General features: G+C 44.5%; 1 protein-coding gene across 1 annotated transcript in view; it reads right to left on the bottom strand.

Moving 5' to 3' along the window:
- Positions 1-19,971, bottom strand: part of prdm15 (PR domain containing 15) — a 49,916-nt gene that overhangs the window by 9,837 nt on the left and 20,108 nt on the right. Inside the window, exons 8-18 of the mRNA XM_055645111.1 lie at positions 19,308-19,440; positions 18,197-18,315; positions 15,290-15,384; positions 14,360-14,456; positions 10,708-10,875; positions 8,410-8,498; positions 6,763-6,894; positions 5,375-5,509; positions 4,869-5,038; positions 4,114-4,193; positions 2,620-2,739 (exon numbers count right to left, since the gene is read on the bottom strand). Coding sequence (XP_055501086.1) covers positions 2,620-2,739; positions 4,114-4,193; positions 4,869-5,038; positions 5,375-5,509; positions 6,763-6,894; positions 8,410-8,498; positions 10,708-10,875; positions 14,360-14,456; positions 15,290-15,384; positions 18,197-18,315; positions 19,308-19,440 — 1,338 coding nt within the window. The remainder of the gene's footprint in view (positions 1-2,619; positions 2,740-4,113; positions 4,194-4,868; positions 5,039-5,374; positions 5,510-6,762; positions 6,895-8,409; positions 8,499-10,707; positions 10,876-14,359; positions 14,457-15,289; positions 15,385-18,196; positions 18,316-19,307; positions 19,441-19,971) is intronic.

The raw sequence follows: 19,971 nt of genomic DNA, 5'->3' as shown, positions 1-19,971 counted from the left end.
CTGTCAACAAATTTATTCCAGTCACTTGGGATTTAGGAAAAGATTACAACGATCTTGAGAGGGGATGGCCAGGAGCGGGAAGAGAATAGTTGAAGGAGTTATGCGTAGGTTGGGTTGGACAAGTGCTTCATGTCCGTAATGACCTTTCAATTTCTAGGCTCTCTTCTCAATCAAAATTCACATACAAAGTCGATCCATTTTAAAAAAGTTTTTCAACAGTGAGCACAACAAGCTAAAAAAAATGACAATTACGGATAGAGAGGAAGAAGAGATATTGTGAACAACAGGGAGTACAACAGAAACAAGGCATAGAATGGCATTAGACAGCTGGAATGTGATGCTTGCGGGATGTGGGAGGTCAAGGACACCGCTGGTGCCTCTGGCTGCTACAAATGTGAGAAGTGCATTCAGGTACAGCTCCTGAAGGACCGTGTAGGGGAACTGGGGAAGCAAGTGAAGCACGGTAGTGATCATAATATGATTAGTTTAATCTGAAATTTGAGAAGCAGAAGGTTAAATCGGAAGTGCAACGATGCAGTTGAACAAAGGGGATTGTGAAGGCATGAGAGGGGAGCTGGCCAAGGTAGACTGCAAAGGGATCCTAGCAGGGATGACGGTGGAACAGCAATGGCTGGAATTTTTGGGCATAATCCGGAAGACGCAGGATCATTTCATTCCAAAAAGGAAGAAAGATTCTAAGGGGAGTAGGAGGCAACCGTGGCTGACAAGAGAAGTTAGGGATAGAATAAAACTAAAAGAAAAGATGTATAACACAGCAAAGAGTAGCCGGAAGCCAGAGGATTGGGAAACCTTCATAGGACAACAGAAGGAAACAAAACGGGCAATACGGGCTGAAAAGAAGAAGTACGAAGGGAAGCTGGCCAGGAACATAAAGAAGGACAGTAAAAGCTTCTTTAGATATGTTAAGGGAAAAAGAATAGCAAAGTCAAATGTGGGTCCCTTGAAGGCAGACACAGGTGAAACTATTATGGGGAACAAGGAAATGGCAGAAGAGTTGAACAGGTACTTCATGTCTGTCTTCACCAAGGAAGACACAAACAATCTCCCAGAAGTACTGGAGGACAGAGGATCAAAGGGGGTTGAGGAAATGAAAGAAATTTTCATTCGGCGAGAAATAGTATTGGGTAGGCTAATGGGACTGAAGGATGATAAATCCCCGATGCCTGATGGAATGTATCCCAGGATCCTCATGGAGGTGGCTCTAGAAATAGTGGACGCATTGGTAATCATTTTCCAAAGTTCAATGCTGTGAGGAGGATGATAGGAGACTGCAAGGTGACTTGGATAGGTTGGGTGAGTGGGCAAATGCATGGCAGATGCAGTATAATGTGGATACATGTCAGGTTATCCACTTTGGTGGCAAAAACAGGAAAGTAGACTATTATCTAAATGGTGGCCAATTAGGAAAGGGGGAGATGCAACGAGAGCTGGGTGTCATGGTACACCAGTCATTGAAAGTAGGAATGCAGGTGCAGCAGGCAGTGAAGAAAGCAAATGGTATGTTAGCATTCATAGCAAAAGGATTTGAGTATAAGAGCAGGGAGGTTCTACTGCAGTTGTACAGGGTCTTGGTGAGACCACACCTGGAGTATTGCATACAGTTTTGGTCTCCTAATCTGAGGAAAGACATTCTTGCCATAGAGGGAGTACAGAGAAGGTTCACCAGACTGATTCCTGGGATGGCAGGACTTTCATATGAAGAAAGACTGGGTAGACTCGGCTTGTACACGCTGGAATTTAGAAGATTCAGGGGGGATCTTATAGAAACTTACAAAATTCATAAGGGGTTGGACAGGCTAGATGCAGGAAGATTATTCCCGATGTTGGGGAAGTCCAGAACTAGGGGTCAGTTTAAGTATAAGAGGGAAGTCTTTTAGGACCGAGATGAGAAAATCATTTTTTACACAGAGAGTGGTGAATCTGTGGAATTCTCTGCCACAGAAGGTAGTTGAGGCCAGTTCATTGGCTATATTTAAGAGGGGTTAGATGTGGCCCTTGTGGCTAAAGGGATCAGGGGGTATGGAGAGAAGGCAGGGATGGGATACTGAGTTGGATGATCAGCCATGATCATATCGAATGGCGGTGCAGGCTCGAAGGGCTGAATGGCCTACTCCTGCACCTATTTTCTATGTTTCTATGTTTCTGTAATAGATTCAGGATCAGTTCCTGTGGATTGGAGGATAGCTAATGTTATCCCACTTTTTAAGAAAGGAGCGAGAGAGAAAATAGTGAATTACAGACCAGTTAGCTTGACTTCGGTGGTGGGAAAGATGCTGGAGTCAATTATTAAATAATGGGGCATTTGGATAGCAGTAAAAGGATTAGTCCAAGTCAGCATGGATTTATGAAATGAAAATCATGCTTGACTAATCTTCTGGAATTTTTTGAGGATGTGACAAGTAAAATGGATGAAAGGGAGCCAGTGGATGTAGTGTATCTAGACTTTCAGAAAGTCTTTGATAAGGTTGGTGTTCCGTAGGACAAGTTTGGAGGGATATGGACCAAATGCAAGCAGGTGGGACTAGTGTAGACATGCTGGCCGGTGTGGGCAAGTTGGACTCTTGTGACTACATCCCAGATCCACCTGACCTTGCTCACCTTTGCCACATTCAGCACACAGGTAGTCCCGGACATTGTCATGCACCCTCATGTGTTCCTTCAGCATGTCCCTCCGGGCAAAGGACTTCCCACACTTCTCACAAGTGTGGCTCTTCACTCCTACACAGTCAGATACAAGATTAAAACACCACCTGCACTTCAGAGAGCATCAAAATCTGTGCAGGAAGGAACTACAGAACCAAAGATAGACACAAAATGCTGGAGTAACTCATCAGGTCAGGCAGGCTCTCAGTCTGAAGAAGGGTCTCCACCCAAAACATCACCTTTTCATTTTCTCCAGAGATACTGCCTGATCCACTGAGTTACTCCAGCATTTTGTGTTACTTCAGCATCAGAAACTTCTCTGCATTGACTGTTAACGAGCAGTGATTTGGAATCAAATGATCCGCACACTTTCATAGACTTTATTCACAACACCTGAGGCAGCAGAGTGGTGCTGCCTTACAGTGTAGAGTTGCTGCCTTACAGTGCCAGAGATCCAGGTTCAACCCGGGTAGGACTTACAAACTCCGAACAGACAGCACCCGTAGTCAGGATCGAACCCGGGTCTCTGGCGCAATGAGGCAGCAAGTCTTCCGCTGCTCCACTGTGCCGTCCTATATACACTTGTGTGGCGCCACCTGGTGGTAGGCCACGGGTAGAGCGAACCCTCAGATCTGGAGGGAGGAGTTAGGTGTCTTGGTGTGGGAGGCGCAGGTCACGGGGTTGACCCGTAGGACATTTAAGGACCCGTAGTATTTAAGGACAGGCAACTCCCGTGCCATTTGAGGAGTAGGGAGCTGTATCGTACCGAATAAAACACGTCTCGAGCACACTTGTGTCCGCTTAGCTTTTGGCTGGACTCGTGCGAATCCCCCGCTATACTGGTGACCCCGACGTGACACAACACTGGCACAATACTCCAGAGTTATACAGGGAGAGATTTGTACCCGCAAGCAGTGTATCCTTGGGATAGACTTCAACAGACGTATACCCAACAATGCTGTACCCCAGGGTTAAACAGTAACAGACCTCTATCTATGAGTTCTGTATCTCGGTGTTAAACAGCGAGTACTGTACCCACCAATAGTGTACCTGTGATACAGACTTTACCTCACTAGTACTATACCCATGGCATACAGCAAGACATGTACTTAACAGTATGGACCTAACCACCAGAAGAAGTCAAGTGTCCCATTGAGAACATTTAGGCAAGTTCAAATTATGGTTCTCGGCAATTAGGACTAACTTTTCAACTGATGCTAATTTGGAATCCAGCAAATATTTCGCGCTAGTTGATGGGACACAAAATGCTGCAGATATTCAGCGGGTCAGGGAGCATCTCTGGGCAGAAGTTCTTCAGAACTCCCTTACGTTTCCTCCAGAACTTTGAGAGAGAAGAACTCAGGATTACGAAAAATTAAATCAAAAGTCAAATGTAAATCCAGACAAAGGTTTGGATAATTTGGAGTAATAAAACTGAGCCGTGTTTACCTGTGTGAATTATTTTGTGACGCTCCAAGTTCCCTGTACTGTTAAATATCCTTCCACAAACATCGCAGGGGTGGATATATCTGGTATGAAAATACAATTGGACAGGTCCAGAGACAAATTAGATTAGATTAGCACGATATTTGGAAAATCATCGGACAATCGAGATGGCACAACGGTAGAGTTGCTGCTTTAGAGCGCCGGAGACCTAGGTTCAATCCTGACCATGGGTGCTGTCTGTATGGAGTTTGTACGTTCTCCCCGTGAATGCGTGGGTTTTCTCTGGGTGTTCCAGTTTCCTCCCACATTCCAAAGACTTGTAGGTTTGTTGGTTGGTGTGGACTCGGTGGACTGAAGTGCCTGTTTTCGTGCTGTATCTCTAAACTAATTGTGTGTGTGTGTGTGTGTGTGTGTGTGTGTGTGTGTGTGTGTGTGTGTGTGTGTGTGTGTGTGTGTGTGTGTGTGTGTGTGTGTGTGTGTGTCTGTGTGTGTGTGTGTCTGTGTGCAGGTCTGTCTTTGTGTGTGTGTCTTTGTGCCTGCCTGTGCTTTGTGTGTGTGTGTGTGTGTGTGTGTGTGTGTGTGTGTGTGTGTGTGTGTGTGTGTGTGTGTGTGTGTGTGTGTGTGTGTGTGTGTGTGTGTGTGTGTGTGTGTGTGTGTGTGTGCATATCTTGTGCTTGTGCTTATGCACTTGCGAATAGTGGAATTGCCTCTGTTACAACCAGGGGGATAAGCACACAAAGTAATTTACCATCACCTACTTTTGCACGTTGGGGTCAGAGTCGGGCAGCTCCTCCCGGTGAATGACCATGTGGGCGTGATAGGTGGCCTTTAGCGCAAAGCGACGATTGCAGATTGTGCACCCGTAGCCCTTCTCCTTGTGAATCTCCATCAGATGCTTCAAGTACTGACTCCCCTTGGCAAACGTGGCCTGCAGAAGGAACAAAACACTTCTCTTTGAATATCTCAACATCGGACAGGACCTGCTTTCTGAATCTTTACTTAACCAAAAAAAAGGTTTACACAAACAAGTTGTATATTAGAAACAGCCATAACCTTCTGTGCAAAAAAAACCGTTACTCCTCTCACCTGAAAGCTGTGCCCTCTAGTCTAACTTTGACAAAACATTTTCTTGGCTTAAAAGCAAAAGCATATGGGATGGGCGGATGGCACACTTGTTTCATCTTACTCTAGAGTATCGGGGCAATAGGTTACAGGGAAGCAGTTCACCCAGAGTTCACAATGACAGGAATAAAGTAAGGCTTACTTGGCATTTCTTGCAGCTGTACTTATGAGGAATAGGATCACCTGGTCCGTCCGACACATCATCCGTTTCCTCTGCTGTGATCCCAAGTTTGCTGATGAACTGTTCTCGCTGCTGCTCGTTCATCAGTGGAATATCCTAGGGACGCAAGAGAAAGAAGGGCATTACGTGGAGCAATTCAACACAATTGGGTTAACATATGATGGGCGTTTGACAGCACTGGGCCTGTACTCGCTGGAGTTTAGAAGGTCGAGGAGGGACTTCATTGAAGCTTACCGAATACTTAAAGGCCTGGATGGAGAGGATGTTTCTATAAGTGGGAGAGGCGAGAAACAGAGGCCATAGCCTTAGAATAAATGGACCTATCTATAGAAAGGAGATAAGGAGGATTTTTTTCAGCCAGAGGGTGGTGAATCTGTGGAATTCATTGCAACAAACAGTAGGCTGTGGAGGCCAAGTCAATTGATATTTTTAAGGCAGAAATTGATAAGATTCTTGACTAGTACTGGTGTCGGGTTATGGTGAGAAGGCAGGAGATTGGTTTGGAGAGGGAAAGATAGATTCGCCATGATTGATTGGCAAAGTACGCTTGATGGGCCAAATGGCCTAATTTTTCTCCAATAACTGATGAACAGCGTAAATTAAAAGTGTCATTCCTGAATGCCGTATGACCACTGTAACAATCCATTCACATTGCTTCCACTTTTGCTCAAAACACTGTTTCCGTTTTTTAAGTTTTGTTCCTGGCAGTGAGATACTGTACCATGAATCAAAGTTGATATCTTCACCACCAGGCACCTGCTAGAATAATCCAGGTATTCCAGTGCCAACTAGCAACACCCGCACAAATACCGGACATCAGTTCTGCAGCAACTGCATTGTATGGCAATCATTACCAGGAAAGGTGCAAATATTGGCTGTGGGGAAACTGCATTCATAAACTGGATGTTAGGGAAGTTGTGTGCAATCAGCTCACCTGGCAAGAAAAGCAGCACACTCACTTAAAAGATAATTGCATGTTTGTGGTCAGTTCATTTTTGATTTTCATTTTCTCTCTCTAAGTGGAACTTAATTTCCAAAAGCTTCTGATTTAGATATGGTCATGCCACCAACTAATCCAAAAGTACTCTTCTACAGAAAATGTTTTGGCCCATATCCCTCTAAACGTATCCTATCCATATATCAACCTAAATGTTTCTTAAACGTTGCAATAGTACCTGCCTTAACCACCTCCTCTGGCAGCTCGTTCCGTGCACCCATCACCCTTTGTGCAAAAAAGTTACCCCTCAGGTTCCCATTGAATCTTTACCCCCTCACCTTAAACCCATGTCTCCTAGTTCTCGATTCCCCAACTCTGTGCCAAGACAAAGCATGTTTCTGAAAAAAAGTACCTTAAAATGAACGTGAGTGTGATCCCTCAGGACATCGACTCGATAAAACTTGCGTCCACAGATCTCACACGTGTACTTCTTATCTCCATGCGTCAACAAGTGTTTGTTCATGTTGCTTCGACAGGAGAAAACCTGGCGACAAAATGCAAATCAGGAAACAGGAACACGACAAATACTCTCTTCCATTATTCACGGAGTTTTTCCAAAGAGATAACAAAATTGAGGGCAGTGAAGTTAAGATAATCCACACGGGCGACCTTTGAACTATCTTTAATCAGACTTTATCTTGCACTAAATGTTGTAATCGCTATCCTTTACCTGTGCACTGCGGACAGCTTGATTGTAATCACGGATAGTCTTTTCTTTGGATAGCGCGCAAACTAAAGATTTTCCTTGTACCTCGCCTCGGTACACATGACAATATTAAGATAAACTAAACTGCAGCACGGTGGTGCATCGGTAGAGTTGCTGCCTTACAACACCAGAGACCCGGGTTTGATCCTCACTACAGGTGCGGTCTGTACGTTCTCCCAGTGACTTGCGTGGGTTTTCTCCGGTAAAATTGTAAATTGTCCCTAGTGTGTGTAGGATTGTGTTATTGTGTGGGGATCACTGGTCGGCGCGTAGTCAGTGGGGCCGAAAGTCCTGGTTTCGTGCTGTATCTCCAAAGTAAATGTCAGTAAGGCCTTTGACAAGATCTCACATGGGAGTCATCCAAAAGTTTGGAACCTTTGCAATCCAAGGCAAGTTGTCAAATTGGACAAAAAAGTAGCTCAATAATAGGAAGCAATGGGTGATGGTGCAGGGTTGTTTTGTAATTGGAAGCCTGTGATCACCAGAATCATTGCTGGGTCCCTTACTGTTTGTTATATACATTAATAGAATAGATATGAACATAGGAGGTATTAAGTACAAAAATGACACGAAAATTGGTAACGCTGTTAATGGTGGAGAAGTAGTCAATAGGATCATGGATCAGCTGATCAGGTGGGCAGAACATTGACAACTAGAATTTAATCCTGATAACTGCAAGGTTATGAAGGACGAGTAAGGATAGGGCATTCCCAGTAAATGGTAAGAAACATGGGAGTACTAAGAGACTTTGATGCACAAATGCAAGGCTTCCTGAAGGTGGCAGCACAGGTAGGTTAAGAGGCGGTGAATTAAGGATATGAGAGAGACACAAAATTCTGAAAGCTCAGCAGGCCAAGCAGTATCTCTGGAGAAAAGGAATAGGTGACGTTTCAAGTCGAGAGCCTTCTTCAGGCTGAGAGTCAGGGGAGAGAAACAAAATGCTGGAGTAACTTAGGGCTGCAGTTCCCTACACATCCCAAGGCTCGAGTTCTGTCCACAGTTTCTGTGACCACACTGTGGGAGGGATGTGATTGCACTGGAGAGGGTACAGTGGAGATTAATTCAGGCACCTACCATTCTTGTGTGAAAAAACTTGACTCGCAAGCCTCCTTTGATTCATCTCCCCTCATGTTAAATCTGTGAGCTCTAGTATCTGACATTTCCACCCTACGAAAAAGGCCCTAACTATCTATGCCTCTCATTATTTTTATAAACTTCTATCAAGCCCTCGGTTTCCGAAGCTTCACGATGTGTACAATGGCCTTCAGCATAAAGTGCCATCACTGCTCACACCTTTCCACAGACAGGGCATGCCGATGGTTCCTTTTTGTTCTTCACTATTCCATTGCTCACACTTCCATCTTTTTTCACACGTTTTCCACCTGGTTAAAAATAGATAAAACATTACTGGAAAATATAATGACGAAACCCCAAATTACCACACACCAGGTACTAATAATCCTGTACAGAGCCCAAGTACGGAGCAGTGAAATCCAATGATAGATTATAACTAGTAGCTGGAACGGTGACAAGGATACATTCTAACATTAGGGCTAACAGAATCAAGGGATATGGGGGAAAAGCAGTAACGGGGCCACTGATTTTGGACGATCAGCCATGATCATATTGAATGGCGGTGCACGCTCGAAGGGCCAAATGGCCTACTCCTGCACCTATTTTTTTCCCATGTTGCATAGATTTGGTTAAAACACGGCAGTAAAACAGCTCAAAAACGCCACACTTTACAAATCTGCAGCTGCATGGTGTGGTCAGAAAGTAGGCTCGTTTAGGAGATGTAATCAAAAGAATAGTTTAGTTTAGTTTAAAGTTACAGTGCGGAAACAGCCCCTTCGGCCAACCGAGTCCACGCCGACCAGCGATCCCCGTAGACTATTAATACTATCCGAGACACTAGGGACAATTTACTATTTTTATGAAAACCAAATTAACCAGAAATCTGCACGTCTTTGGAGTGTGGGAGGAAACCGAAGCACCTGGCCGAATACCCACGCTGTCACGGGGAAAACATAGACTCCATACAGACAGCACCCGCAGTCAGGATCAAACCCGGTCACTGGCGCTGTAAGGCAGCAACTTTACCGCCGTGCCACCATGCCGCTGGTATTTTATTTAAATAACATGTTTAATCAATAATGTTTTATTATTAATGTCCAATGTTTTATGTGTCATTCCTAACTGTCACTGGTTGTCATGTTGTCACTTGTGGGCTGAGCACCAGGGCAAATTCCTTGTATGTGAATACTTGGCCAAAAAACTTATTAATTAATTAATTCATTCATTCATTCATTCTTAGTGTATAGTGTAGCTAAATTACATGATGAGAGTTATGGCAGACCTGAAACATGGGCACAAATAACTTACCACACCCAATGCCTCCACTAATTACCCATTCAGTACCATGGGGTCCCTCTTTGGAAAGAACGTCACGGCCTTACCAATAAGTCACAACCATTAGAGTCATACAGCATGGAAACAGGCCCTTCTGCCCAAGTTGCCCAAGCCAACCAGCATGTCCCATCTGCACTAGTCCCACCTGCTTGGATTAGGCCCATATCGCTCAAAACCTATTAAACAAATTAGTCTTACAGGGTCAATACAGGGAATTTACTTTCTCGGAGTACATAAAATCAAGAGTGAGAAAACCAGGAAGAAAATCAAGAGACACTTTTTCATGCAAAAGCTTATTAAAAAGTAATTGGAATTTCCAAAAAAGTTTATTGATATTCTTGCAAAATAATTAGATTTTCAAACAATAGTTGATAAGATTATTATTGGATGAGGTCAGTAACAGATTGTAATTGAAGATAAGCCAATGATTGACCCATTCCTGCTCCTATGTTTGAGTCCCACAATATACAGGACAACACAAAGTGCTGGAGTAACTCAGCGGTTCAGGCAGCATCTTTGGAGAACGTGGATAGGAGGCGTTTCGGGTGTGACACGTCACCCATCCATGTTCTCCAGAGATACCGCCTGACCCGCTGAGTTACTCCAGCACATCGGGGGTTTTTTCTTTTAAACCCAGCATCTGCAGTTCCTCGTTTCCAGAGTAAAGGAGAATGCTTAGAATCAATCTATTGATTAGTGAGCACAGGAATTTATCAGAAGACTTCACTACTTGGCGGCAGGGTGGCGGTGAGAGAGGTGAACCTTTGGCGGCAGGGTGGCGGTGAGAGAGGGCTCCTGCCTTACAGCGCCAGAGAACCCGATTCGATCCCGACTACGGGTGCTTGTCTGTACTGAGTTTGCACGTTCTCCTCGTGACCAGCGTGGGTTTTCTCTGAGATCTTCAGTTTCCTCCTGCACTTGAAAGACGGTTAATTGGCTTGGTATAAATGTTAAAAATTGGCCCTAGAGTGTGTAGGATAATGTGTAGTAATGTTGCAGGGATCGCTGGTCGGTGCGGACTCGGTGGGCCGAAGGGCCTGTTTCTACGCTGTTTCTCTAAACTAAACTTAAAAGTAGCGTGCAACTTCATAAGTTTCCTGTTGAACAAAGCAACTTTCCTGCCTCAGAAGCCAAAGGGATCGACTAGGGAGATTTGTTTTGTCTTAAAACGTTGCAACGTGCCTTCAGTGTGCCGTCTCTGGTGGTCCAACATTACGTCCTTCCGGTAGAACATTTTCCCGCAGGTATCGCAGGAGAACTTCTTGTCGCCATGTTTCTTCTTGTGCTTCGAGAGGTTGCTGTTCGTCGAGAAGAATCTGAAGCACATATCGCACTGGAATGTTTTGTCGTCTAGAAAATAAACACATCACATGCAAAATGCAGGAAGGGGAAAGATTTGGCAGCAAGGAAGATTGCAGCACTGTTATTAACTGTCCATAATTACAGTCACAGAAAAGCATGGCCCATAGACATCACTTCACCCTACTATGTCTAGGGTAGTAGATTCAGATTCAGATTCAACTTTAATTGTCATTGTCAGTGTATAGTACAGAGACAACGAAATGCAGTTAGCATCTCCCTGGAAGAGCGACATAGAATATGATTTCAATAAATAAATCTATTTACATGCATACAGTCATAGTGTTTTTCCTCTGGGAGGAGTGTCCGGGGGGGGGGGTGATTGGCAGTCACCGAGGTACAGTGTTGAGTAGTGTGACAGCCGCAGGGAAGAAGCTGTTCCTGGACCTGCTGGTCCGGCAATGGAGAGCCCTGTAGCGCCTCCTGGATGGTAGGAGGGTAAACAGTCCATGGTTGGGGTGAGAGCAGTCCTTGGCGATGCTGAGCGCCCTTCGCAGACAACGCTTGCTTTGGACAGACTCAATGGAGGGGAGCGAGGAACCGGTGATGCGTTGGGCAATTTTCACCACCCTCTGCAGTGCTTTCCGGTCGGAGACAGAGCAGTTGCCATATCATACTGTGATACAGTTGGTAAGGATGCTCTTGATGGTGCAGCGGTAGAAGTTCACCAGAATCTGAGGGGATAGATGGACCTTCTTCAGTGTCCTCAGGAAGAAGAGACGCTGGTGAGCCTTCTTGACCAGAGTTGAGGTATTGTGGGTCCAAGAGAGGTCATTGGAGATGTTGACCCCCGGGAACCTGAAGGTGGAAACACGTTCCACCTCCATCCCGTTGATGTGGATGGGGGTCCAACCCTGATTTTCCGGCACGCCTGGGTCCAGAGGCTTTCTGGATAATCCGTTTTTTCCGGACCAACAGAGGTCACGGCCTCCGGGAGGAGTAATGGAACTGTCTGTCCGGGCAGCTGAGCAGCCGAGATATCGTCTCGCAAGCTCGGCTTTGGAGGTTAGTTATGGGAATGGATCTGCCGGCTCTGACCGGGCCGGAGCTCCAGAGTCCCGGCCGCAGGAGGCAAATTCGACCCGCCGATCCACCGCGGAAGTGCCACTGAGGTCGAAATTATCCGCCGCACCCGACCTAGGCACCATATTTTCGGGGGAATATCTGCAGGGGGGTTTCAAGTGTGATCTCGTAATTTTGGCTGGATTAAAGGGGGTGCCGGAAAATCGGTGGTGGACTTGCACACTGGAAGAGCTGCACAATTACTGCCACATCTTTTCTCCAAAGCCCTGTAACTTCAGGAACTTATCGTGCTACATTAATTCTAGAGTAACCCACGGTTTAGTTTTATTAAGTCAGAGAGAGATACTGCACAGAAACAGACCGATCCCACACTGTATTCCCATTTTGCCAGATTATTCGGATCATTTTATGCTATCTTATGTCTTTTTCTTTATTGCTCTGCAGTAATTTATGTATAAGGCTTCTATTTGTTATTTCCTTGGTAATTTTAGCTTTTCTTCTTGAGTGCATTATTTTTCCAGCTTCTTCTTGCATGTTCTCTCAGTCAATGAGATTCTATCTTTTATGTGTAATCAATGCTGTTTTCACTTCGGGCAATGCAACTTCTTTTTTTACAACGATGAATTTAATTAAGCATCAATCAACTCAAGTGGTTCGATTGGCAAGATCTTGCCAACACAGAACCATCTAACATGCAGTTGAGCGGAGAGGTCCTCTGAAGGACTCTTCAAAAACAGAACGGACCTTTGCAGGAGTTTAGTTTTGCATGTTGTCAGGTGTACCGAGGTCCATAAGATCATGTGATACGAGCAGAATTAGGCCATTCGGCCCAGCCAGTTTACTCCGCCATTCAATCATGGCTGATCTATCTCTCCCTCCGAACTCCATTCTCCTGCCTCCTTCCCATAACTTCTGACACTCGTACTAGTCAAGGATCTATCGATCTCTGCCGTAAAAATATCTACTTGTCCTCCGCCGCCTCTCTGGCAAAAAATTCAACAGATTCACTAAAGAAATTCCTCCTCATCTCCTTCCTAAAAGAAGGGCCTTTAATTCTGAGGCTATGACCTCTCGTCCAAGACACTCCCACTAGTGGAAACATCCTCTCCACATCCACTCTATCCAAGCTTTTTACTATTCTGTGAAAACCTTTTTTGTTGCATGCTAACCAGTCAGCGGAAAGACTATACATGATTACAATCAAGCTGTCTACAGTGTACAGATGCAGAATAAAGGGAATAACATCTCCTGTGAATATGTGCAAAAGATGCAAAAGAGGGCATGTTTTCTTCATAGGATATATCCAAGTTTTAAACCTTACTGTAACACTAAGAATCCTGACTAGCAAAATCCCAACTTGTGTTAGTCACAGAGTGATACAGTGTGGAAACAGGCCCTTTGACCCAACTCACCCACACCAGCCAACATGTCCCAGCTACACTAGTGCCACTTGCCTGCGCTTGGTCCATATCCCTCCAAACCTGTCCTATCCATGTGCCTGTCTAACTTTTTCTTAAACCTTGGGATAGTCCCAGCCTCAACTACCACCTCTGGCAGCTTGTACCATACATCCTTCACCCTTTGTATGAAAATGTTACCCCTCAGATTTCTATTAAATCTTTTCCCCTTCACCTTAAACAAGTGTCATCTGGTCCTCAATTCACTTACTCTGGGCAAGAGATTCTGTGCATCTACCTGATCTATTCCTCTCATGATTTTGTATACCTCTATGAGATCACCCCTCATCCTCCTGCGCTCCAAGGAATAGAGACCCAGCCTACTCAACCTCTCCCTATAGCTCCCACCCTCCAGTCCTGGCAACATCCTTGTAAATCTTTTTTTAACCCTTTCAAGCTTGACAATATTTTTCCTATAACATGGTGCCCAGAACTGAACACAATATTCTAAATGCGGTCTCACCATTGTCTTATACAACTGCAACATGACCTCCCAACTTCGATACTCAATACTCTGACTGATGAAGGCCAATGTTCCAAAAGCCTCTGTGACCACCTAATCTACCTGTGATGCGACCTTCAAGGAACCATGCACCTGTACTCCTAGATCCCTATGCTCTACAACACTCCCCAGAGGCCTCCCATTCAATGTGTAGGTCCTGCCCTTGTTAGACGTCCCAAATTGCAACACCTTACAATTATCTATATTAAATTCCATCAACCATTCCTCAACCCACCTGGCCAATCAATCCAGATCCTGTTGCAATCTTTCACAAGCATCTTCCCTATCTGCAAAACCACCCATGTTTGGTTTTGCTGGTTTGCATTGAGTCAGCCGATGTCAGCCTGGCCATGTAATTATGCTGCAGGTATCGTCAGCGCCTCTGGGTCTGGGAGGACTAATGCTAATTGAACGGAAGCCAAAGATACAAAAAACTGATACACACGAACACAGCCCTTAACAGGGCTGCCACTTCCACTGACAGCAAATTTACCTCTTTTACCTGTTCGACAGTTGTGAAACTCCAGCGCTGTTCTGATGCGGAAAGCTTTTAGACACGTGGAACACTGGAACATGTAGCTGTCATCCACCTAGGGAGCAACAACAATCACAGCTTAATAACTGGTGTAATAATTGGGTGCAAAATTGGCAAGATTCACCTTACAAAGTAACACATGGTAAACACAGCTGGTAAAAGCCACAGTTTAATAATTGGTGTAATAATTGTCCATAAATTCGACGAGCAGAATTAGGCCATTCGGCCCATCAAGCCTACCCTGCCATTCAATCATGGCTGATCTATCTTTCCCTCTTAACCTCATTCTCCTGCCTCCTTCCATAACCCCTGACACCCGTACTAATCAAGAATCTATCTACCTCTGCCTTACAAATATCCATTGACTTGGCCACCACAGCCTTCTGGTGGCGATGAATTCCACAGATTCACCACCCTCTGACGCAAGAAATTCCTCCTCTTCTCCTTCCTAAAGGAACGTCCTTTGATTCTGAGGCAATGGCCTCTGGTCCTAGACTCGCCCTCTAGTTATTTGCTGAAGGACTCCCAATTATCATATTGGAAGAGTACCTTACCGGCCACTGTCTCGGCACTGGTGTAGGAAACGGGGTGTTGATCATGGAATGGTGGAGAATGCAGTTGACAGCATGGGTGATGAATAGATGTGAAAAATTGTCCACAAGAAGCAGGACAAATCCAATCTCACTAATAATCACCCTTTCATTCACTCTACTCATAATTGTAAGCCAAGTTATAGAAAATGTTAACAGTGCTGTCAAGTAGCACGTGTTCATCAGTTGGTTGTAGCAAGGTTTGCTTACTTTAATTTCAATAAATCATAAATATAATTATATATATATAGTAATTATAAATGTCAATAAAAAGTGTAATCAGTGACAGTGTGATCACCTCATTTCTGCTGTGTTTATAAGAGACGTGTTGTTTCAGACTCTCCTTCCGGCTGAATTGTTTCTCGCATTCATCGCATTTGTAAAGTTTATCACCTGAAGATAAAAGATAAATAAATAAACCCTTAAAACTGATAAAGAGTAATCTTATAAAGAATAATCCAGCTTAGGTCAGTAAGCAGTGAGAGTGCAAAGTTAATGGGTTCCTATGATTAATTTTATTATAATCATAATCATACTTTATTAGCCAAGTATGTTTTGCAACATACGAGGAATTTGATTCGCCATACAGTCATACCATTAAAAAGCAACAGAACACACAAAATACATTTTAACATGAACATCCACCACAGTGACCCCTCCACATTCCGCACTGTGATAGAAGGCGAAAAAAAGTCCAATCTCTTCCCTGCTTTGTTCTCCCGCAGTTGGGGGGCCTCGAGCCATCCGTTTACGAGGCGATCTTGGCTCCCGTAGCCGGCTGTCAGGCGCTCCGCATAGGGGCAATCAAGCTCCTGCATCGGGGGGATGTCAGCTCCCCGCGTCGGGCGATCTGACCCCGGGTCGGGGCTGGTCGAAACCTTCTGCAACTTTGGAGTTTCCCGACATCGGTCTCTACCCGAGACTGTGAGCAATTTGATGGTGAAATCCGCAGGCCGCGGTTGGAACAATCCCAGGCAAGGGATCAGCTCCCATGGTAAGTCCACGTCCCCGCGGTCGGGCTCAAAGTCAGTCCCGAGCAAGACCTCCAGCTCCATGGTGTTAGGTCACAGAGCGACCGGCGATACGATCCGGAAAATAATCGCATCTCTGGCAAGGTAATAGATTGAAAAAAAGTTTCCCCGCGACCCCCTCCCACACATAAAACAAAATCAGAGAACATTAACACAAACGCACTAAAAATAACAAAAAAAACACAGAAAGACAGCCTGTTGCATCGCCCCCCTGTTGGTATTTTGTTCAGTATTCATATGGAGATCAAGAATCTGTGACGGCACACTGTGTGGTTTGATCATTTCCCATTTGTTGGATGGTAGACCACAATGCTCACAGTAATACTTTACTTCCCTTCAATTTCCCATTAATGGATTAATAAATAAAAGTGATCCCAAAGGGAATTTTTGCCAGATAAAGAGGTACAATAAAAGGTAATTGTACACATTCACTTCACTTGATTCACTTAAATATAATCTTAAAATAATAGCACCATTGGTAAATTGTTGCATCTTTAACCCTAATTATGTCTTGACCATAACAAGGGTGGTGGAAGTTTATGTTGTCATATAATATGTGCCATAGGTAAATGACCTTAGAGATTCAGCGTAGAAACAGGCCCTTCGGCCCACCGAATCCACCCCGACTAGCAATCACCTCATACACAAACACTATCCTACACACCAAGGAAAGATTACGGAAGCCAATTAACCTACAACCCTGCACGTTTTTGGAACGTGGGAGGATACCGGGGAACCCGGATAAAACCTACGCAGGTCACGGGGTGAACGTACAAACTCTGTGGAGACTGCACCCACAGTCAGGATCGAGCCTGTGTTGTCTGGTGCTGTAAAGCAGCAACTGAAATGGTACTTCAGAGCACATGGTGTCTGGCTCTGTATTTATTCCACAATATAGGTGTCATGGCAGCGCAGCAGTAGAGTTGTACGTTTTCCCCTTGACCTGCGTGAGTTTTCTCCCACACCCCAAAGACGTACAGTTTTGTAGCTTAATTGGCTTGGTAAAATTGTAAATTGTCCCAAGTGTGTGTAGGATAGTGTTAGTGCGTGGTGATTGCTGGTCTGTGTGGGCTCGGTGGGCTGAAAGGCTTATTTCCGCAATGTATCTCTAAATAAAAGTAAAAATCTAAATAAAGTCTCTAACTAAACTATTGATAATATGGGACTGATTCATGGGTCGTTCCATTCTATCAGATCCAGGGACAGTGCAATAGGAAGATTTTCAGGGAAACCGTCTAATGATACTGCAGTCTGAATGTATTTATTGAGTCATTTCAGAGGTTTTACTCTATAGTTCTACACTGCTCGTGACCTGAGAGCAAATGATGTTCAAGAGTGAAAAGCTTCCATTTGCCAGAACCAGATTAACAGGTTGGAAAGTAACAGTAGGGGGTTTGTGGTGATGGGAGGGAATGAATGGGCATGTAGAGAAGAAGCTCTCTCAACTGCTTAAGCTGAGGAAATAAACAAAGTGAAGGCAGCCAGAGTTGTCATTGATGACAGCTCTCCAATGATTAGTGCCAAAAGGTTTACTTCAAAACCCACCAGTTCCTCCTCCCTCAATGAAATGGTTTCTTAGGAACAAGTGCATAAACTCAGAGTACCAAGCACTTTAGCATCACAGGGCACGGTGGTGCAGCAGTACAGTTGCTGCCTTACAGCGCCAGAGACTCAGGTTCGATCCTGACTACCGGCGCTGTTTGTACGGAGTTTGTACCTTCTCCCCGTGACCTGCGTGGGTTTTCTCCGGGTGCTGCGGGTTTCCTCCCACACTCCAAAGACGTACAGGTTTGTAGGTTAGTTGGTAATTGTAAAATGCTCCTCGTGTGTATAAGATAGCGTTAGTGAGCGGGGATCGCTGGTTGGCGCAGACTTTGTGGGTCGTACGGCCTGTTTCCGCGCTGTATCTCTTAACTAAACTCTAAACCAAACCTCAGTGAGGGAACCTATTGAACAAGATGGGCAAAGTTGGTAGACGTATTTTAATTTATATAAAATGTGCGGAACAAGAAATGCGGTTATTTATTTCTGTATAAGCATTTCCAGATCGGGCCCAACAGATTTAGGCACTTAGTAAAAAATATATATATCATGCAGTTAACAAGTCACTGCTTTAAGAAAGGTCCTTAGGATCTGAATTAGTAATAGGCCTGATGTTAGAATATTGTTGTTACCATGGGAACGGATGTGTCTCTTCAGGTTGCTGCTGTTGTTGAAGTATTTGTTACAGAGGTAGCACTGGTAGACTCGTAGGTCACCTGAACGTCGTACTATCTTTCTGTGAGTATCTGGCCTGTGGGAGAAGAACAAACCATAAGCAAATGACACTGCTTATAAAAACGTGTACACAATCGCAGGATGGATGTGGATTTTTGCACTAAGACCTTGCTATTTTTACAGCGTCTTTTTTTCCCTCCCCCAATGTCTTGCGTAATTTCTATATAAATTATATGTTTGTTAAATATACTTTGTTTTTGTGTCGACTCTGTGCCTGTGATGCTGCTGCAAGCAAGATTTTTATTGTGCCTGTACCTCACTATACGTGCATATGACGATCGGCGTGAACTTGGTGGGCTGAAGGGCCCATCTCCATGCCATATCTTTAAATTAAACTAACTGCCCATCAAGAAAAAAATATTAAGTTAGTTTAGACTTTAGAAATATTGCATGGAAACAGGCCGTTCGGCCCACCAAGACGGTGCTGACCAGAGATCCCCAGTACACTAACACTACCCTACATACTGGTACAATTTACAATTCTACTGAAGCTAATTAACCTACAAACGTGTATGTGTTTGGAGTGTGGGGGGAAACCTGAGCACCTGGAGAAAACCCACACAGTCAGGGGGAAAACATACAAAGTCCATACAGGATCGAACCCAGGTCTTTGCCACTGTAAGGCAGCAGCTCTACCGCTGCGCACTGTGCCTCCCTTCTATCCACCACACTGTCAATTGTGAAAGAGAGAATGATATTAACATCAGCCTTTACTGTTGAACTTCCCTCAATAGTAGCCTTTCCCCAATTTCAGAGCTGGGCTTCTTTGTCCTGGATTCCACCCCACCTGCACCGTGTCCCCCACCAGAGCCGCAGTGCCAGTCTGTCGTAAATTCTCTTGTTCTCCTTTCCTCCAGAAAAGCCTTTAATACATTAAGGCAACCTCATTGCATCTACGTTGAAATGACAATTTCAGTGGGCTTGCAAGCTGCTGAAAGCTGCAGTACCAAAGGGTTGCATGAGCTAAAACATATTTAACAAATACACATTTATATCCTTGAGACTTGCCTCAAATTTGGGCGCACATGACGGCCATTTCGCAACATCTTCCCCGAATTTAACAAATCGCCCATTCTTCCTTCACGCACAGGTGCTTCCAAAGGCGCCGATGTTGAAGAGGTTTTCACAATACTCTCGGACACTGCAAGGAAACGCAGGAATTACAAAAGAAGGGGTGCAATCGATTTCACCGGAAGGTAAATGCATCTTGATATTCTTGCAAAATAATCACATTTTCAGACAACTGTTGACAAGATTATTATTGGATGAGGTCAGTAACAGATTTTAATTGAAGATAGTACAATGATTGACCCACACCTGCTCTTAAGCTCGAGTCCCACAATAAACAGGACAACACAAAGTACTGGAGTAACTCAGCGGGTCAGGCAGCATCTTTGGAGAACATGGATAGGAGGTGTTTACGGGTGCGAAATTACTTATCCATCTTCTCCAGAGATGCTGGCCACCTTTTGTAAACCAGCATCTGTGGTCCTTATTTCTAGGGTAAAGGAGAATGCTTAGAATCAATTTATTGATTAGTGAGCACAAGAAAGTATCAGAAGATAATTTGGGTGGGTAACGTCACCTATCCATGTTCTCCAGAGATGCTGCCTGACTCACTAAGTCACTCAAGCATTTTGTGCCTATCCTGACTCTGCAACTTGACTTTACT

This window comes from Leucoraja erinacea, chromosome 13 (assembly GCF_028641065.1).
Source record: "Leucoraja erinacea ecotype New England chromosome 13, Leri_hhj_1, whole genome shotgun sequence".
Taxonomy (NCBI): domain Eukaryota; kingdom Metazoa; phylum Chordata; class Chondrichthyes; order Rajiformes; family Rajidae; genus Leucoraja; species Leucoraja erinaceus.
Note: the sequence above shows the minus strand (reverse complement) of the source record. Positions and strands in the feature narration are given on the sequence as shown.